This window comes from Athene cunicularia (assembly GCF_003259725.1).
Source record: "Athene cunicularia isolate RWA chromosome 2 unlocalized genomic scaffold, athCun1 chr2_part1, whole genome shotgun sequence".
In the NCBI taxonomy this organism is placed as follows: domain Eukaryota; kingdom Metazoa; phylum Chordata; class Aves; order Strigiformes; family Strigidae; genus Athene; species Athene cunicularia.
Window position 1 is genome coordinate 6,571,793 of NW_020799095.1, and position 19,244 is coordinate 6,591,036.

At 38.0% G+C, this 19,244-nt stretch overlaps 1 protein-coding gene across 1 annotated transcript in view; it reads left to right on the forward strand.

The window, feature by feature from the left end:
* Positions 1 to 19,244, forward strand: part of CPNE4 (copine 4) — a 194,303-nt gene that overhangs the window by 78,304 nt on the left and 96,755 nt on the right. Inside the window, exons 3-4 of the mRNA XM_026842759.1 lie at positions 11,921 to 11,992; positions 15,711 to 15,785. Coding sequence (XP_026698560.1) covers positions 11,921 to 11,992; positions 15,711 to 15,785 — 147 coding nt within the window. The remainder of the gene's footprint in view (positions 1 to 11,920; positions 11,993 to 15,710; positions 15,786 to 19,244) is intronic.

Sequence of the window (19,244 nt, forward strand, 5' to 3'; positions counted from 1 at the left end):
TTTACTTTCCCATTCCAAGTAGATATGAGATATCCAGGAAGGTTGTAGAATTTTGGGCATAGTCTGAAAGACTGATTTCCTCCCAACCCCCCTGTAAATGTGCCAACTTCTATTGCTGTCTTCTAGGTAAGAGTTGATAGTAGAAGAGATTCACTGCTACATGTACTTGTTTGTAAATCATCATTTAGATGTGTAGTAAACATACATTTTTTTTCCCAAATCATGTAATACTCTTACCTAAAACAAAATTAATGAGAATAATAAATGCTGGGAAAGGCAATAACATAGTTATACAGTAAGCTGACAGAGAAGTTAGTTTTTGCTTTCTTCTGATATATCTAAATCCTACATGTAGCTTACTGGATAGATACAAGCTTATTAGAAATTTGAATGCAAATGGTAGAGAAATGTGGTTTTTTGGAAGGTGTCATTATTAGTCTCCTCCCAAATGCTGTTATAAATCCGTGTCCCAAGACAGTGATAAGGGCAGTAACTTGTCTGCTGTTAGATCCTGAACATACACTGTCTAGTGACATCCCACTGGATTTTGAGCAATATTTATTTCTGCTGCTCTTGCCAAGACAAGCTAATTTTGAGCTTCTGCTGGTAAATACTGTGGTTAGCAGCATCCTGGCATTGCAGTCAGTTATACCTGGATATGAAGAGTAGATGCATCAATGGGCATTTCATATGCCACAGTATTTAAACCCAGTAGAACAAATGGTTGTGGATAGATATCTGCTGAGTGTAATTAAGAAAACATCAATGTGCGAAATAGAGACATTTCCTTAAAGTGGTTTGGTTTGTCCATCATGCTCAAAAGTTACCCTTTCAGATAAAACAATAGTAGATTATCTCTTGAAGCGTTTGAGGGGGAGGAGGTTTAGTGCAAGGGTTTTTGGGGGGAATCTTTTTGTATGTTTTTAAGTACTAAAAGTCTGTTCCTTCCACTCAGAAAGGCTCTTTACATTCCAGTTTCCCAGCTTCTTCAGAGTGTCCTGGTGATGTGCCGATTTGTGGACTCTTAACAAATGTGTTCTGTACAACTGGAATTATAGTCAAATCAATAAAACCATAAAATATTAGAGAAGGTACTAAAGTTGAAAGTGCAAACAAATTTTCCTCAATAAGTAGACATGATCTTAAAACATGGCCTGAAATTACGTGTAGTTTATAAAACAGTTTCTAAAGGAACTTTACATCAAGAGAATGTACCATACTCCAACCATTTAAGCTGTCCATGCTGTATTAACCTACCATTTAACAATGACACTTCATTTAAGGTGCATAATTAAAAACTATGTATTTTAAAAATACGTTATTGTTTTTCATTTTACAATTCATTTCTAAGTAACTGCATAAAACTAGTATCTAGTAATACCTTTTTTTAACAATTAAGTTATGCAGTCATATGGTAGCTACTTAAGCAAGGAAACTATACTGTGTTTGCTTGTAACCTCACAAAGATTGTTCTGAATCTGAAGCATATTTGTGAAATTATGGGACATTTAAAAAAAAAAAAAGTTCTCTAAAATGCAACACAGCATGAAACATGCTTTCTCCAGACACGAGTGTGAAAGAAGTTTTTTGGGTTTTACCTTTGGCTTTGGCTTGATTTAGGAATATAGCTATAGAAAGAGCAGATGAATTCTAGCAAAGTTTACATTTCTAGTTTTTACTCTAATTTTAGGTATCTGTGCACAGAATTTCTATCTGGAAGACATTTCTTATCAGAATTTGAACATGCAATCAGCTTGTTCTGACAAAGTCTTTTAATGGTTGAGCTCAAAGTTGAGTCTGGATGATTTCATCCCACATGAAGTTACTTTGTGGAAGATGTGACTGAGCTTTGTGAGGCTGGAAGTGGAGACTAAACTGTGACAGAATAGTGTGTGTTTCAGCTGAGCCTAATGAAAAGCTGGAACTGGAGGTAAAGTTTAGTGCAATACAAGTAATTTAAGTCAGAAGCGACCTCTGGAGTCTCTAGTTCAATCTACTGCTCAAAATACATTAGAGCAGGTTGCTCAGGAGCTTGTCCAGTCCCATTTTGAATGTCTCCAAGGATGGAGATCTCTCAGCCTCTCTGGGCTATGTTCCAGTCCTTTGCCACCCTCACAACACCAATGGCTTTCTGTCTCTAGGGTTTGCCTACCTCTGGCAAGACCAGAGATAAGTGAAGGCATAATGAACCCTCGCTCCTGTGCATGTGGAGACGTTTACAAATACTTGTAGTAGCCTTCAAGTGTCAAAAGAAATTCTGAACTGGCAAATCAAAAGTAAACAAAGCAGGGATGTCTTAGCCATAGCTGGTCTTGCTTTGGGAGGAAGGGACTAATAGCAGCCTTCTCGAGCTGCTGCTGTAGATGACAGCTCTCAACCTTTGGAGTGGGAGTGCTGGGGCAGAGCAGTGGTTTGGCACTGTGCTTTCTACTATGACAGAAATGGCTTGGGATGCTCCATCAGGCTGTTCATCTGCCCACTAGTCTTCTAGCTCACTGATTCGCTCTAAACAGTTGCTGTTCTTTGCATATACATACCGGCAAGCAGAGGCACCCATATATCTTTGTAGTGATAAGCAGTGAAATCTCAAGCAGTGATATTTTAACTACCATTTTGGAGCACTACCATATAAAGGTGATCTCTTGCTTTCATATAGGTAGGTGCTTTAGGTGCTATGAATCAGTTCACCCTTGGTTGTGGTTTTACAGATGTCTGTAACTAAGGAGAGTAAATTTTTCCCCTTCTCTTTCCCCTTTGTTTTTCCTTTTCCCCCTCCCCATCCCTAGGAAGAGTGTTCAGGCACTCCACTCACTGAGACTAATCACTTCCAACTGAATCCCTATCTAAAGGTTTTGTATGTTTGTTGCTTATTGGTTGTGATTGTTTGTTTTGAGGGGCAGGAGATAGATTTTTTTTTTTTTAATTATTATTTATTTAGTGGTTTGGGTCTTTTGACCACCAAAAACAATGGAAAAAAATTGTACATGGACAAACACTGTTAGAAATTTTGATAGCCTAATTTTCATGATATTCATCTGGGATAGAGACACCCCAAACCCAAGTCCTTTTGTATTTATTAGTGCCTTCATGTGTTCTGAGCCTCTCTAAAGCTCTCTTATCAGAATTTCAGTTTTACATTCCATAAATTTTATAAAGTATAAAAGCTTCATCATTTAGTAGAGTAAGTGTTCAAGCTTTCTAAAGCCAAAGTTAACTTCTGAACCACACTGGAATTAAGTATCAGGAGGGTGGCTTAGGAACACTTTTTCTCTCAAGTTTCACCCAGAAGTCTCAGCCTGATCTTTAAGAACTCACAAAAATTATTACAATAGATAATCATTTCTTGACAAGAACTAAAAACTTATGTTGCCAAGATATTCTTGATTACTGCTCAGCTGTGCCTGCATTATTATTATTATTATTATTATTATAGGAACCAGTGAAGTTGTTATTTCTTAAATGCTATGAACCATCCCAGCTCTGCAGTGCTTTGTGACTTCTCTTTCATTACTTATCACAGCTGGTCTTTGCCATTTCCAAATTTGTAATTTCATTCCTTGTTTGGTTTCTTTTAATTTACAAAAGTGTTAGAATATTGTTAGAATATTCACAGCTCCCTTACATTATCAACTAGTAGCACAAGTAAAAAAAACCCCAAACCTACAGAGATGTTAGATTTTTCCTGCCAAGAACTTTTTCAAGTATTAGTTAGAGATTTAATATTTCCCATACATGTGTTTGTATACAAATTATATTGAAAATCTTCCTTCTCAGTAATTAGTATTATTGTTTCTTGTGTGCTTTCAATAATATATGCCATTAACAGATTATGCACTTGAAAATGCTCACTGATTATTAGTTCATTTTCAACCATTGCAAATCCCCTTGCTCTTGAATTGGAGAAAGGCTGAAAGAGCGATGATTGCATCTGAAATAATGAAATCGAAATAGTCTATACGAGAATATTTGCTTAATAGTCAGTTGACTGCTTCTGTGGTGCAAAAGACATAGGACCATTTTTTTTCAAGGTATCTGAATTCTTAATCTCATTAAAATCTGTATGCCTCCTTAGGTATCTAAATACCTTTAAATATTTGGCCTTTAATCTCCTCCAAATGAAGTTGCTCAATTCATTAGTGGGATGAATAATGTACTTTATTAGATATGAATGTCATCTTCTACCAGGGTTTACTCAGAGCACAAGAAAATCATCAATGCAGCACTCTTCCTAACTTTTCCTAACCATTTGAACACCTCCATTATCCCCAGGAAGCTCTTGGTTTGCCATCGCAGCATGATCTCTGAAGCTGTAAGATTTTCAGTTCTAGATGAATCTTGTCAGTCAAAGTTAATAGAATTACTTGTACAATTTGTACTTCTTTGTTTTTACATACTTTATCTTTTTGTGTGAATTACTGTAGCAGTCTTTAGAAAAGTAATTTAAAATTTAGTTTGCTATTATAATGAGTTATTATTATGACTAATTCTAAAAGGGCTGCTGCACTACATACTAATTAAATACAAATACTTTTTATGTTATTGATAAGCTATTTCCTGTAATAATGTTATTGCCTCTTGAGATAGGGATACCTTTTTTTCTCAGTGTTCTGTTTTGACTGACTATTTTTAGGTACAGGTCTTTAATAAAGACAGGGAGAAGTGTAATTTCAGTTGTAAATAGACTGAGCTGATGAATAATATAGGGAACAAAAGAAATCTTGAAGAGTGGCGAGTATGGTTGTTTTGCTGATTAGAGATACCAATTAAACTCAAACACCAGAGTGAGAAGAGCAGGCGTATTTTACTAGAAATAATAATATTACAGAATAATACAGAAAACGTACAGTAAGAAAAGACAGAACAGCGCGCTTAAACAAATAGGAAAATACCATGTAATGCATCACATCATTACCACCTGAGAAAGACAGTAGTGATTAAGAAAGATACATCACCACTTGCATATGTCACCATCATCCAGCCCTGCTGTGGCTAGGCAGCCCCGGTTACAGCGAGGGTTTGGAGAGCCTGTGCCGGCAAGTGGGAAATCCTATGCGGTGTGTCCACCCGTAGGTGAGGCTTCCAGTGTCGCTGTGAGCAGGCCCAGCCTTATATACCCCAAAATCAGCAAGCCAGAAGAGCTGGCACCTTTATTTTAAGAGGAAATACCTGGTTTCAATCTCACAATTGGTTCCCCCCAGAGCCTGGCCAGGGCTCAAGGAAGAAGCCAAAGGAGTTTCTCCGCTTATCTGATGGAATTATGCGCAAAGTCTCACATCAAGTGTTGGGGATAGACACCTGCTTCCATGATTCTGTTATTCTATTCACATACAAAGGAGGGGAAAGATACATTCAAAGTAGCTACTTCACATCAGGTCACATAGGCAGACACCAGCCTCCATGACTATTATTCTATTCACATACAATGGAAGGGAAGGATACATTCAAGGTAGCTACATCCTCCATGCATATTACATTAAGGATTACATTCCGGGTTAACAGTTTTGGTTCAGGGCCTGTTGCTCAGGCTTCAACACTTCTACCTTTTACATCAGGATAGGTGGTTTATTATGAGTATAATACCTCTTGGCATAATGGTTACCAGTTATGAAATATACAGGATTCATCTATAGGTCAACTCTGGCTTGGGCCTATTGTCCAAGCATTAGCACTTCACTGGTACAGAAGGTATCATATGTACGGAGAGAATGATTATAACAATAAAACTGGCTCTACCAAGAAACAAGAATTCTGTGAGAAGTTTGAATGAAACTTTGCTCATTATGGACATGCACATCTGAACTTGTCTTGTAGGGTTTTCTTGGTATCTGTGAAGGGGTAAACTCATCCCCCAAACATTTTTTTCATGAGAGTGGAGTAAGATCACTGGCATCTACCTCTTCATGTTGCAATGTAGCGTGTTTGATGCAACTTTGACTATCTGACACCATTCATGGAAATTATTTGCTGGGTTTAAGAGTGGCTGGGGGATAGATAGCAAGGCAGACACAAGCTCATCAGAGATGTACAAATCTTGCTATGTCAAACAAAAAGCTAAGGATGAATCCATGAAGAAGGAGTGAGCTTTGCCACCATGAGACAGAACTACCTCAGTTCTACTGCACTTGCTGAAATCGGTCATTTACCCACACAGCTGAAATGTCAGTAAAGTCTGTCATTTTATTTGTGGGTGTTTAGAAGCTTACAGTATGCCTCAAATGGATTATAGAAGCTTACAGTATGACTCCAATGGATTATAGTAAGAGCACACTAATATTTTAATCAACAGGCTTCAAGGTACATTTTATAAATGTTAGATCTCCAATCATTTGTCTAGCCACTCTGGCTGTATCGTTCTACTTACAGCAATACCATGAAAGTGTTACAGTCCTTTATTTGGGAGACTGCAGCTGTGAAAAAGGTGCTTTAAGGGTTGTACTTATTTTTATGCAAGAAGGAGAGACCTTAGGAGAGCATGTATCGTAACTAGTAAATACTTTTGATATGGACATGGCCTGAGTTTTACATACCAGAGAATCCTTCTCTTGCTACAGGCCGAGGATAAAAATTATTTTGGAAGCATGGTCAAATCATTTTAATGGTATGTGTTAAAATCTCTGCCCCAACTTGGCAAGATAGCAATTGCTTGTCAAGAAAGGAACAGAACTCCGATAAAAGATGCTTTAGGTTTAGCCACCTGTGCATTTTAGCATCTTTTGTAGCAAACAATTCAAAAAGCTGTAATTTCAGGAGGCTCTGAAAAATTCGTTGAAGTCAACTGTTGCTTTAGAAAGGCAGGTTGCTTTACAGTGCTGAGCAGTGTGAACTTGCAGCCCGAAATTTTCCAGGTACTCTCTCACTTCTTGAGTCCAAGCAATGTTGAGCACAACATGGTGACCAGTGGTTCACATGTCACAAGAGTTAACAAAAGCCAAGCATCATAGGACATAAATAGAAAAGAAGCTATGGCCCTTATCCATGGACGTTTAAAGAATCCTTTAACAAAAGAATGTTGGTGTTATGTCCATAGTTAAATATTATACAAGTCAATTTAATTGAAGCAAATAATAAAAACCACACAGCTTTCTGATCCCAGAGGAAATGTAGACTGTGACGGTCAAACCTCTGGCTCGGGGTGGCACATAGCAAAATTGAGTCAATGCTGTTAAAGGAGCTTGGACCAGCCCCAGCTGTTAAGGTGAACAGGTCTTCTCGGTATGATATATGGGATTTATCTGTTCCAGCCAATGCTAAGTAACTAGGTTGAAAAGCCATATTGAAATTTTCTTGTTAGTTTGATTTATAAGCACTGGGAATTCTGTATGATATTGAAAGTTATCCCTATATTGGGTTAAGGAAGGACCACATAGGGAAATACATTTTAAAAGGTTCTTAAACGAGCCAGGTAAAATAGGTCATTATATTTCACAGCTCATCTTACACAGTGCTGATTAGTTCACGATTCAAGCATGGGAGAGAGCAAACCTTCGTCAGAGTACTTGTCTCTGAGTGACTGCTGAGCAATGCACTGTACACAGCTGGTGTCAGGGCCTTGGTGCTTTTATCCAAAGTGTTGCATCTGTTCATACTTTTAAAATTTTAAAAAAAAAGGAAAGCACCTTGTATATATTCTAAATTGGAAATAGGATAAAGTGGCGCCGTGTAAATCCAGATTTAATTACAGCAATATGGAACATCTGATCTGATCTGTCCTTAACCTATTTGGTCTTGTATGTAATAAGGCAAATTTAAGACCAACATTCAAGGGAATTTCCCACCTCCATCTTACCTTGGAGTTGGTATCCCTTAGCACTGCAGACCAAAAATCTAGTGAAGATGGTGTTCTATTGAGATTATTTCATATTTGAAAAATAGGAATCCCTTCATGTGAAGAAGTGTTCAAGGCCAGGTTGGACAGGGCTTTGAGCAACCTGGTCTAGTGGAAGATGTCTCTGCCCATGGCAGGGGGTTGGAACTAGATGATCTTCTAACCCAAACCATTCAGTGACTATGATTCTATGTGCATATACCCCCTCTCTGAAAGAGAGCAGTGGCTTTTACAGTTGGTTCATATTCCACCTCTTGCAAATGTGTTCAGTATGATATGTGTTATTGGACATGTGTCTGTCTCATACCAGAACTGGGTAGTAGTTTATGCATGGCTGTAGCTGCAAATAAACTTGACTTCGTAAGTCTTTTTAGCCTCACCTCCTAAATGTCAGGTTTCTACATCCATTTTCTCACTGGTAGGTCATGCTTCTAATAAAATGTTTATGAAAAGACATGTTCTGGAAATGTAATGAGGTTTACTAGGAATGAACTGGATTATACTGTCTGCGCCATTTCTCATCAGTTTTGGACAAAACTCTTTATTATCTGAAGCTGAAGCTTTAAATTCCAAGTTTATGAAGTAGAAGTCAAACCAAAGACTCTGAACAAATGGAAGACCTATAGTTAATTACATCCTTGTAAGTCATTTTGCTAGTTCAGCTATCTCGGTAACTCTGAACTTAGACTAATGCTTTCTAGGCCCTTGAGTTTTCTTTGTTTAGGACTTGCTGCCTGGCAATCAGGTCAGCAAACGCTCTTTATGATAATATTCAGAAGAAGATTTGCACTGATAAATAAACAATAAATATGATATATAATTGATGGCAGCTTCTTTAGAAGCTGTTCTTTTAACCAATGAAAGTTGGTTTGTACAGTGCATGAACAAAAAGGGCAATTTACTGCTAAGGAAAATAGATTTCTTGACAGTTATTGCAGTGTTAGTCTGTGGATCCTTAATCACTAATTAGAGTTTGAGGCAATGATGTTGGGACATTGTTGCCAGATGGAAGATTCATTTTACTGGCCACTTAATTAACAACTGGTAAACAGTTGCACCCAAATACACATATTTACATACGCAGAGTGCTTACTGTGTCACAATGATGCTAATGGTTTAGAGAGCGAGTCTCACTAATGTGATCTGCTAATGGGAATGTCAGAATAAATTATCTTCTCTGGAACTGTGAGCTGTCTATCTGCCACCTGCATGGGAGCTCCTGAGCTTCAGGTTTCTGTCTGCCCGATGCCTCTTGAAAGCTGGGATGCTTTCTGAAGCTGCAAAGGGAGCTGCAGGAATTTGTGTGTTTCAAGGGGAGAAGTCTTGCTGTTTCTAAAGTAGGCTAGCAGAAGGACAGGTTCCCATCCGAGTTCTATCTCATAACAGGTGTATATATAAGTAACATATCTGAAAATGTTTCTAGTATGCAATACTCACAGCTTTCAGTGGAAAAAATTTTGCAAAGTTGTTTGTGCATCTCGGGGGAGATGGGGAGGTCATAGAGATAAATTGATCCTGCTTCCCAGCAGCCATAATTCATTGTCTGATTGGTACAGATCCCATAGTTTAATTATATATTAAGAATAGTCTGTCCTATTTCTGTATTAGCTCCCATCTGACAATCTCAAACAAGATCTTTTAAAATACACCTCACAATTCACAGGAGTGCAACAATTTGTCCTAGAACCTTTTTAGCTGGCAAGAAAACAGAGGTATGGGTGACTTAAGTGGTCACAGCAAACCATCTTTCAAAGATTCTGGGGAAGGAGAAGCACATCTAAATCCTGGCAGTACTGGTCATCTCACCTGTACTCCTGTCGTTGCAACTGACTAGTGGTGAAATCCAAAAGTTAATTTGGAAATGTGGGTGAGATGATGGCAGCAGGCTGGTTTATGGAAGGCCGTCCAAAAAGAATGAATATTGCATTATTCATTTAAGTAATAGTCAGCTACAAAAATGCAGGGTGAAAAACAACTGGCAGTCTGAAATGGTCATAAAATGAACATTAGTTAACAGTATCATGGTGTTCTTAAAATAAGTCAAATACAAACATGGAGTATACCAGCAGCATAGCTTGCAAGACATAAGTTCTTCTTGCGTAAGAAGGATCAGGAGTATTATATCCAATTTTGACCATTATTCTAACAGTAGGATATGGGCCAGTCCATGAGGGCTCAAGAGCAATGAAAATGGTTTGAGGGCTAGAAAATTTGGTCAAAAAGAACGATAGAACAAACTTGGGTTCTGTAGTCTAAAGAAGACTGTGGAGAGTTGATATTAGTCTTCAGATATAAAGACTGTCTGAAAGAGGAAGGGGAAAAGATTGTTTTACTTATTCATGGCGCATTAGACAGAAATAAGGGGCTTAAACTGCAGAGAATTGGGTTAGATGTTAGGAAAATATAATTATCGTAAGGAATGTGAATACCATAATAAATTGCCAGAGGAGGGTGTTTATCTCTGGATATCTTTAAGAACTGATTAGACACACATCTGTCGGGTATAGCTGACCCAGGTGTAAATGGTCCTGCATTAGGACTGAAAAGCTGGACAAAGTGATTCTGGATGGCCTGTTCAGCCCCGTGGCAAGAGTGTGATCCAGCCCGGTGATGAGTCTCCTATCTCACATTTACAGCCCTTTTAAAAGTTGCTTCTGTCCTGCTGCCTCCTTCATGATAGTAGCTGAGGTGCTACTTTTCCTTTTCTTTTCAATTTAGCAAATTGATAGGCAGGACAAACATATTTCCCCATGGTGATGTTAGGCTAAAATTTGCATCCTAATGACTCCTGTCTCAGAGCACCTTTTTTGCCTGGCCATGACTTTGCATTACTTGCACTTTTCCAGCTCTGGCCATTACCTACTTATGTAGTTTATTGCCGCAATGTATATGATGAAGGACCTGGAGCCATTCTTTTCCTTGATAATGCCTCTCTTTTATTCCTAATACTTCTGTGTATTTTGCCAAAGATACCTATTTGTGGATCATTTTACTTGAAGTATTATGGGTTAGCTATCTGGATGAAGTTGCCCAAGTAATGTTTTATGTGGGAAAGGACTGTTTCTGGTATAAAAGCCACATTCCAGAGGTTAGGGATTTTTCTATGCAGAAACAATCTTTCACTTTGTATCTGCACAATATGAACCTGCTGCAGTATTGTCAGATTAAAAATAATATTAATTGTGATTCCTAAGCTGCTTTTGGAGTTACATCTATATCTGTCTGCATTTTGAAGTTTTTCAACTAAAAAATAAATAAATGAATACAGCATTAACTTTACAGAGAAGAGGGACCTAATATACTGGGACATCACAGTAGCTCACTAATTATGAATTATTGTAAGTTTTATTCCTTTTCTTATATTTTTACCTATCTAGTTTTAAATGTTTCAGGATTGTTAGGGAAATTTGATGATTATTGATATGGGAGATAACATCTTTTGTCAGCGTACCTCTGATAACTTCTGTTTGAAGTACATTTATGAATTGGTCAATGGACAAGTTCATTTGCAATGCTGAGTTCTAGGGAAGGTCTAGTACCTGGTAAGAAAAGGAGATAATTTTGGAACTAAAAGTAAGGGACAGATTTCTTGCTTCTCTTCTGAGTTTAGAGTTGCTGATATTCTGAAATAAAATAAATGCCACCTTTTTGAAATGGACTTCATTTTCCTATGAGAATAAGCGGATTTTGGAGGCATCTCTGATAGATTTGCTGTATACATCTCCCTTCTTACTGTCTTTGAAGTCCATTTAAAGCTTACTTCTGTCCTGCTGTTGCTATCATGACAATAGTTGAGGACAATCTGAGATGTGGTTTCCACTGTTCTGTTCAACTCAGTGAATTGTGTTCTTTCCATTCTGCTTGACCCCATCTGCTTGATTTGTCCTTCCATTGCATCCTGTCCGCAGGCTTCCTGGGAAACCTTTCTTCTCAGATGTGGTCTTACTGCGTTAACTCTGATCATAGATTAAGACACTGCCTTGATACAAAAAACAAAACAAAACAAAAAAGCAACATAAAAATTGAAATCACAGTAAGCCATGTATTTACTACAGATTCAATTTTTTTTTCCCCTTTGTTTTTATTTTTGTGCAGATTGTTTCTCAGAGGAAACTCTCCAAGTCCTTACTCAAACATGGGAACACAGCAGGAAAGTCATCTATAACAGTAAGTCAGTCTTAAATACACTCTTATTTTCCTGTTATTTAGAAATATCTATTGTGACTAATTTTCCCTAAAAGCATGTATTTAGATTGTTTATTTAACAGATTGCTTTTACTGTTTCTGGCAAATGCTTGTTTCAAGGAAGTGGCATCAAATATTGAATGATTTGTTCAGAAACCACAATACTACTGCTTTTAAGGTACTTTGATGAGAGCAAGAAAGCTGTGTTGCTTGCTTACTTTTAGTTGAAGGTCTAGAACCTTCAGAAATTCATTTTGACCCACGTTGATGCACAAAGGAGTTTGATGTTTCTTGGCCCTTGGGCTTTTTCCAGTTTCTAAAAAAAAAAAAAACCCAACAAACAACCCACCAACTCAGAGAACACACACACCCAGCCACACCAAATTCAGAAGTTTGACGAGATTAGGTATTTTTGCTGTGTTGTAATGCAATTATGGACTGTATAGTTGTAACCCCATGTGTATCTTGAAGTCTGAAAATCGGTGTATTACCTCTCTTTCATCTTTCTCTTTGCTGGCTTGTTTGGGAGATCAAGCTTGTCTGCACTGAACCTAGCATGCTTGTGACATTTGCAGCTCTGCATTAAGACAAAGACTATAATAAAATATTCTGCTTTGGGGATCTCTGCTCTGTTGCCTCACAGAGTTGAGAAGGATTTTTTTCCTTGATGTGCAATTAGCCAGATGGGTTACTTTTGGCCTGATTGTTTGGATTTTTTTTTCTACCTTCCGCCACAGCAGACTGTAAGAAATAATGACTTCTGAAAGCCCAGGAAATTTTCTTTCTTGCATAAGGTAAACTAGTTTTTGGTCTGAAGATGGAAAGGAATTCCCCACTCATCTGGCTGAACAGAACCTGGAGAGAGTTTTGCTCCCTAAATATCTTGGTGAGGTTTGCCTGCTAGGATTATCTGGGCATACCTCATCTGGTCCAGATGCATCTGTTTTGCACCCCCCTCCTGTTCTATGAGGAACACAAAGGAGTTTTGTCTTGTGAAAACACAAATGCTCTAGTTCAACTAAAAATTAGGCTTGTTAGTAGAGTGTTCTGGCAAAATAAAAATTAATGCTCTGTCATATACAGAAGATGAAAGAAAATTAGTTAGTCCCTGCTGTCCTTCCTGGATGATAACCATGAAAATATGGACCTTAGTTCCTTGCTTTGGCTGCTGGCTAGTAGTACTAAAGAGCGAGTTGACTTTGCTTGAATGGGGGAAAACCAAACTCAGACAAAAATTATTGTGTGAAAAGTTTGCTTTCTCAACAGAATAAGTCAAAATGGAATATTTATAATTATTTTTAGACCTGGGGACATACCAGGTATCTGTCAACTGTGGAAATTTCATGTAATATTTTCCTAACTTGTTCTGCTTAATTATGAGTTTTTCATAGGATGTTGAAAGATCCTGACTTGGCATGTTTTGCTGGAATATTATTAGCCCTTTGATTGTGTAAATTTTCATCAATACAATTTTATTATATGGCTGTGGGATGAAAACAGAGCATTGTTCAGCTTCTCCAGTTAGAAGTCTGTCAATCTTTATAAGATAGGATTCATTATTTTCAGTTAAAAATATTTGTGAAACTTGGTGTGCAAATCCCAGAGCACTGTCGGTCATATACAGGTTATGATCTTTTAAACCATCAGAATACTTTGAAAAGAAATGTGTCAAACTCTATGAGCCAAATTTCTAGCAAGTTCATGTTTGCCTGGAACCTGTGAAACACCACATATGTGCCTGTGTGATGGTCCTTTAACGCACTGTTAAGCATCTGTGCCCCTACGTGGATACATGTGAATATTTTGGATGAGGAAATAATACCACAGTTCACTGCCGTGAGGTGTCACAGCCAGAATAGTCTTGACTCAGAGAATTTTACTTAATTTAATTAATTGTCAATTAATGTAAACTATTAATTACTGATTTGGGTATTGATAAACTCTTAGGCAAAACACTTTTTCTCCCTCTTCTCTGAGCAAAACTTCAGTTCCAGTACCTCTCCTGCCCCCTTCATAGTCTCCACTCCCTTTGCCTTCACTACATGTTACGCTCAATCCCTTTGGTGAGGTGATGGGTGGCACAGGCCAGGATCAGAGCATAGTGATTTATTTTTTGCTGTTCTTTGTTTTTTACTCATGTTCCCAGCTGTGCTGTGGGCTTACACAGCAGCCACAGTCCCTTTGGAGGGCATTCCTGGTCCAGCACAGGCCTACCTACAGGTGCAGGCCCTCAGAGGTACCTCCTCTGACATGGAGCACCTCCTTCCAAGAGTGCATCTCCAGCTGTGTCCCCAACAACATCCCCTTCTCCATGCCTGCTCCTGGATCTTCTTTAGGGTGGCCTCGCAGGCCTCCTGCTGCTCCTCTGTGCCTCATGCTTCTAGCAGTTGCCACCCTTTCTTAAACATGTTCACACAGAGGCACTGTATGGACCTCTGATGGGTTGATATTTTGGGGTGCCGTTGGTAGCTGCTGCCCGCTGCCAAGCCAGCTGGAGCCAGCTGTGGCGAGCATGAGGCAGTTCACAGCCTCCCCACACAGGTCACCCATGCAGCCCCTGCTCCCAAAACCCTGCCAGTTATGCCCAGTGCAGAGTCTAAATCAAAGAAAGTTAAAAAAAAGTCTTTAAAAAAATCCCAGTAATAGTGGACTTTATTGAGGCTGTAGACATACGTGGGCAGTAAAATCATCCTGCACTGCAGTGCTCTGACTGCAGCTCTAACCTCAGCAGCCTTCAGCTGGTTTGGAGGATAGCTGGGGTGTCCCAGCGGCTCCCTGAGTACCTGGAGTCCATGCAGTGGAGATAGTCTGTGCCTGGCTGGCGAGCTGAGGTGGCTGCCAAGTGTGGGCATGAAACACCCAGGAAATAGGGGGGTTTGGGTGATTTAATCTCTGGGGAGACTATTTACAACAGGGAAAGATTTTATAACTCTCAAATAGAATATGATGGGATTTGTTTCAAAGAACATTCTTCAGTGAACTATCTGAGGTTTGGTTTATGCCTTCTCTCCACTGAAGCATCTTAATGGCTCAGGAAGGCTGGTTTTTATTGGTTTTGTTGTTGGGTTTTTTTAACAACATTGCACAGCATGGTGACTGGCAACATTATCACAGCATAGTTTATGCCATCTGAAAGAATCACACTACATTATTTTAGTGTTAGTTCTCTGACTCAGTCTGAACTAAATGGTTTTGCCAATGTAGTTATTGCAGAAAAATTATACCAGGAGAACTCTTCTACTGTAAATATGCCTTTCATGGCAACTAATGGCAGGTGACTTACACTCCTTTTTCCATTTACCTTGCCAAATGATGCTGAAGCAGCATAAAAATAATTAATCTTTCCCCTTGGACACTGTAACATGGTGGAATTCTCCATTGTCCTATCTGACAAAAAGTACTTGGTCAGTAAAAAGAGATCCCTGATCGATTTGGATGTCAGTCCATTGACAGGTGATTGACAAGGCATAGTCATGTGATACAAAGTGATTCAAATTTGTAGACTTAACAAGGTGGCACCCATCAGCTGAGCAAGGGGTTCACTGAATACTCTCAGCCCCTCCTGATTGCAAAGAGAAACATATTAACTTGTACCACAGTTAAGTTTCTTAATGAGGTCTACATTTCTTCACACTGGAAAATGACATCTTTTCCCCCTTTCACCACACCATGCAAAACTCAAATGCAGCTTTCCATTTAGGTGATTGCTGAGGAATTGTCTGGAAACGATGACTACGTTGAACTTTCATTCAGTGCACGGAAATTGGATGACAAGGTAAGCTGCTTGATATTAACCTTACTGAAAGATATAAGAGTGCCTGCAAATATTATCTGATGAGATTTTTCCTGACAGATAGCTTTGCCTTATATTATTAAACACATTGGAGATTTCAGATGAACCTTCATAATAAGGCTTTCCTCAAGTTGCAAAGTAATTAAAAAAAAAACCTCAAGGGAATCTAATTAAAACCAGGACAAGTTAATTACGCTATAACCAAGACAATTTAATTATTTAAAATGCCACAGATCAGAAGTGCTTAGAGAAGTGAACTTTCTATAAGTAGTTAAAGATGTTATAGTTGAAGTAAGCATCTTAAAATAAAGCTAGAAAACTTAATAACAGCTCAGTCATGACATACATTTTGTTCAACAAAATGTAACTTGAATGTGAGAAAAAGACTCGCATATTTGTTAAAAACTTTTTCCCTTTTTAATAAGAAAACTTGCCACTGACTCAAACACTACTCTTTGTTACAAGGACTACCTCTTTCTGAAAATATCTGTTGTTGTTTAGCAATATGTATATAATAAGTACTTTAAGCAACACATAGCCCAAGAAAACCAGATGACTGCTTGTAAGGCACACTCTGTTATTTCAGTGTAATAGCAGGCACATAATTATTTGAGGTAATCTGGGGAATATTTTAGCAATTCATAGATGTCATAAGACTATGACCATTTTTCGATAGTAGGGCTTTACATGTAATTGAATATCAGATGATTACAATTGTACTGGATCACAATATCTACCATTAGCATATAGTCCCTTTTTATAAATGAAACTGCTTCTAATTAGAAATGTATGATGACACTATACAAAAATTCATGATTCTGATGCTCCAGGCACGTCCTTTTAAACATTTGACATGTGAGCTGCTTAAAATCAAATCAGTGAGAGTACTTTTAGATACAAACAGCCTGATTTTGAAAATCTTATGTAACAAAGAATATTTTTGGTCGAAACTGCCAGAAAAACTCAGACAAGTAGAAAGTACACAGGAAGATTAATAGTACTGAAATTTATTTAGAACATACAGGTAAATAACATTACTGTGTTCAGGATCATTAGCAATCGTAAATGATCAGGACCTGAATTTGCTTCTCATCTGAAAGATAAATTACCTCTTCCTTCAGAGCTGCTGGAGTCTCAGTGTTTCTGAATCACATAATTTATTTAGGTGTCAAAATGTAGATTTACAAACTTCTCTTTAGACAGCCATCTTTAGATGTCCTTGCCAAAGTTGTACACAAGTTTCTTCCTGTTCCACATGCTGTCACATCTAGAAAAAAGTAACGGACATATACAACATAATAAAACTCCACTTGATCATTCCTGTTCCACAAATGTAAAATGTAATCTGGTACAAATATTATGATTGCTTTATGGCTCTTGTTGGTATAAATTAAAAAGATACTGCGGAGTGCGCTTCTGAGCCAGGTCAGTGTTTTCTGGACAATAGATTTGGAGAGTGGTTGAAACACTTTATGGGGATAAGTTCAGGAGATTAACTTTGAAATATTGCAAGAATATTGTCATTCTTGACATTTTATCATGTCTAGTCAAGGTGCGCTTCAACTAATAAAAAATTCCTGGATGATGCAGTGTGCAACTCAAGCAATGACTCATTGTGTGTTATCTGAATCAAAACTCCTGTCTTCAGTTGATGAAAATCACTGGAAACCTATTCAGCTGAAAGAAGTCTTTCAATTTCCTCCAGCTAGAGGCAGCTCTAAACCTGGCTGAACCTTAGCTTACCTCTTTTATAAGAAAAGACTGTGGATTTTGGTATGACTTATAATGAACTTAGGCGTCAGTAGATGCAAAACACTATTAATAATTATTGTTGTTAAGGTTTGAAATTACTTAAATTGCATAGTTCAGCCATTGGTGAAAAAGCATGAGTCCTCTGATGTCACATAAACGTCCATAAAAACCCATCAGAGAATTGAGAGGAGCCCATCTTGTAAAATCCTAAGCATGGTTTTGCATTCCTCTCCCTACTCAGAGAAGTGATACCTGAGTAGGGATGTAACATCAGAGAAGCAGACCAAGGGCTGGAACTAGCCTTGGAGTCTCCTGAAAAATAGAAGAAGACTATAGAAACATATTCTGCTATACACAGGGTCACCTTTGTAACCCCAGGGGTTCCCGCACTGGTAGCTGTGGGGGTGGCAGAAGACAAGTTGAATCCTAATGTCTCACAACTTGTGGATAAAGGAAGAAGTGGAGGGAGGTTCTGGATGTGCTTTAAAGATAAAAAGACAAATAAATTCTTTCTATCCATTACCATCAGTGGTATCTTGAATGGACAAGAATATTCTTCCTCCATCCTTTAAAGGAAAAGTCCTTGAAAGAGGATCCAGATTGGGGTCCTTAAATGTATGGGTTTCCTTCACTAAAGAAAAAGATGTGAACAACACGTTTGGCAGATTAAACAAAATTTGTTAGTATAATTTAACAGGCAGGGTATGCTTGTTGTTTTGGGTGGGTTTTTTTGCGCCCTCCTCATAAAACTGCAGGAGTTTTAGAGAAGCCACAAAACAATAAAAGCCTACTCAATTTTTCCTGGAGGGGCAGCTGAAACATTCAGTGGAAAAAATATAGGAAAGTCACAGGTATGAAAGTTTCTTGTAGTTAACTGACTTTGCAGAGGTAAAGGTTTTATTTTTTTATTGCAATGCTTGTTTGGAAGGTATAACTGCATTTTCATGTTTTATTGAAGCCCAGTCAGCTTACATGGCACATCTTTGTTTCAAGAGATCCACTGAGAACACTTCATAGTGGAACAATAACTTTTGGAAAGGTTCTATTGCATTAATAGCTGTGTCACAATTACCATAACAAGCAGCTACGTTTTTATGATAGCTATAATAAATTACGAGCACTGAGGCAGGCAAACTGCTTTTCCTTTTCTGAAAGAGGCAGTTATCACTGCTTGGGAAAGATTCTCCAGCAAAAGCCTGCAAAATACAAGCTAATATTGCTTTTTTATATATTTCCCTGGTACTAAACTACTACCCCAAAAAAAATCTTGAATGCCCTGTCTTGCTGCTGAAGAATTTTCAGAATTATTAATATCTTTTGGCTACTTCAGCCCTTTTCTGAGGGACCTTTGATTTGAGCTCCAAATGTGAATTTTAAAAAGTGTTATACTCTGAAAATTAATGTACTAAAAGACGTGTCAAACTAGGTGCTCAGAAACGGAGGTAGTTAAATTTTTAAAGCTTAAGCCATGTTCTTATGTTATTACTGTGTAACTGCTCCACATACCGGAAGAACAATGTGCATTATACCACTGGTAAATGCATTACATTAATCATTTAAACACTGTTAAAATATCAAAACATTAAACCTTTACTGCTGCTACTCTTTCAGAGAATATGCTTCTGAGATAATGCAAAGCTGTTAGATTCAGCATAACAACCAAAAGCTTTGAAAATGTTAATAGCTATA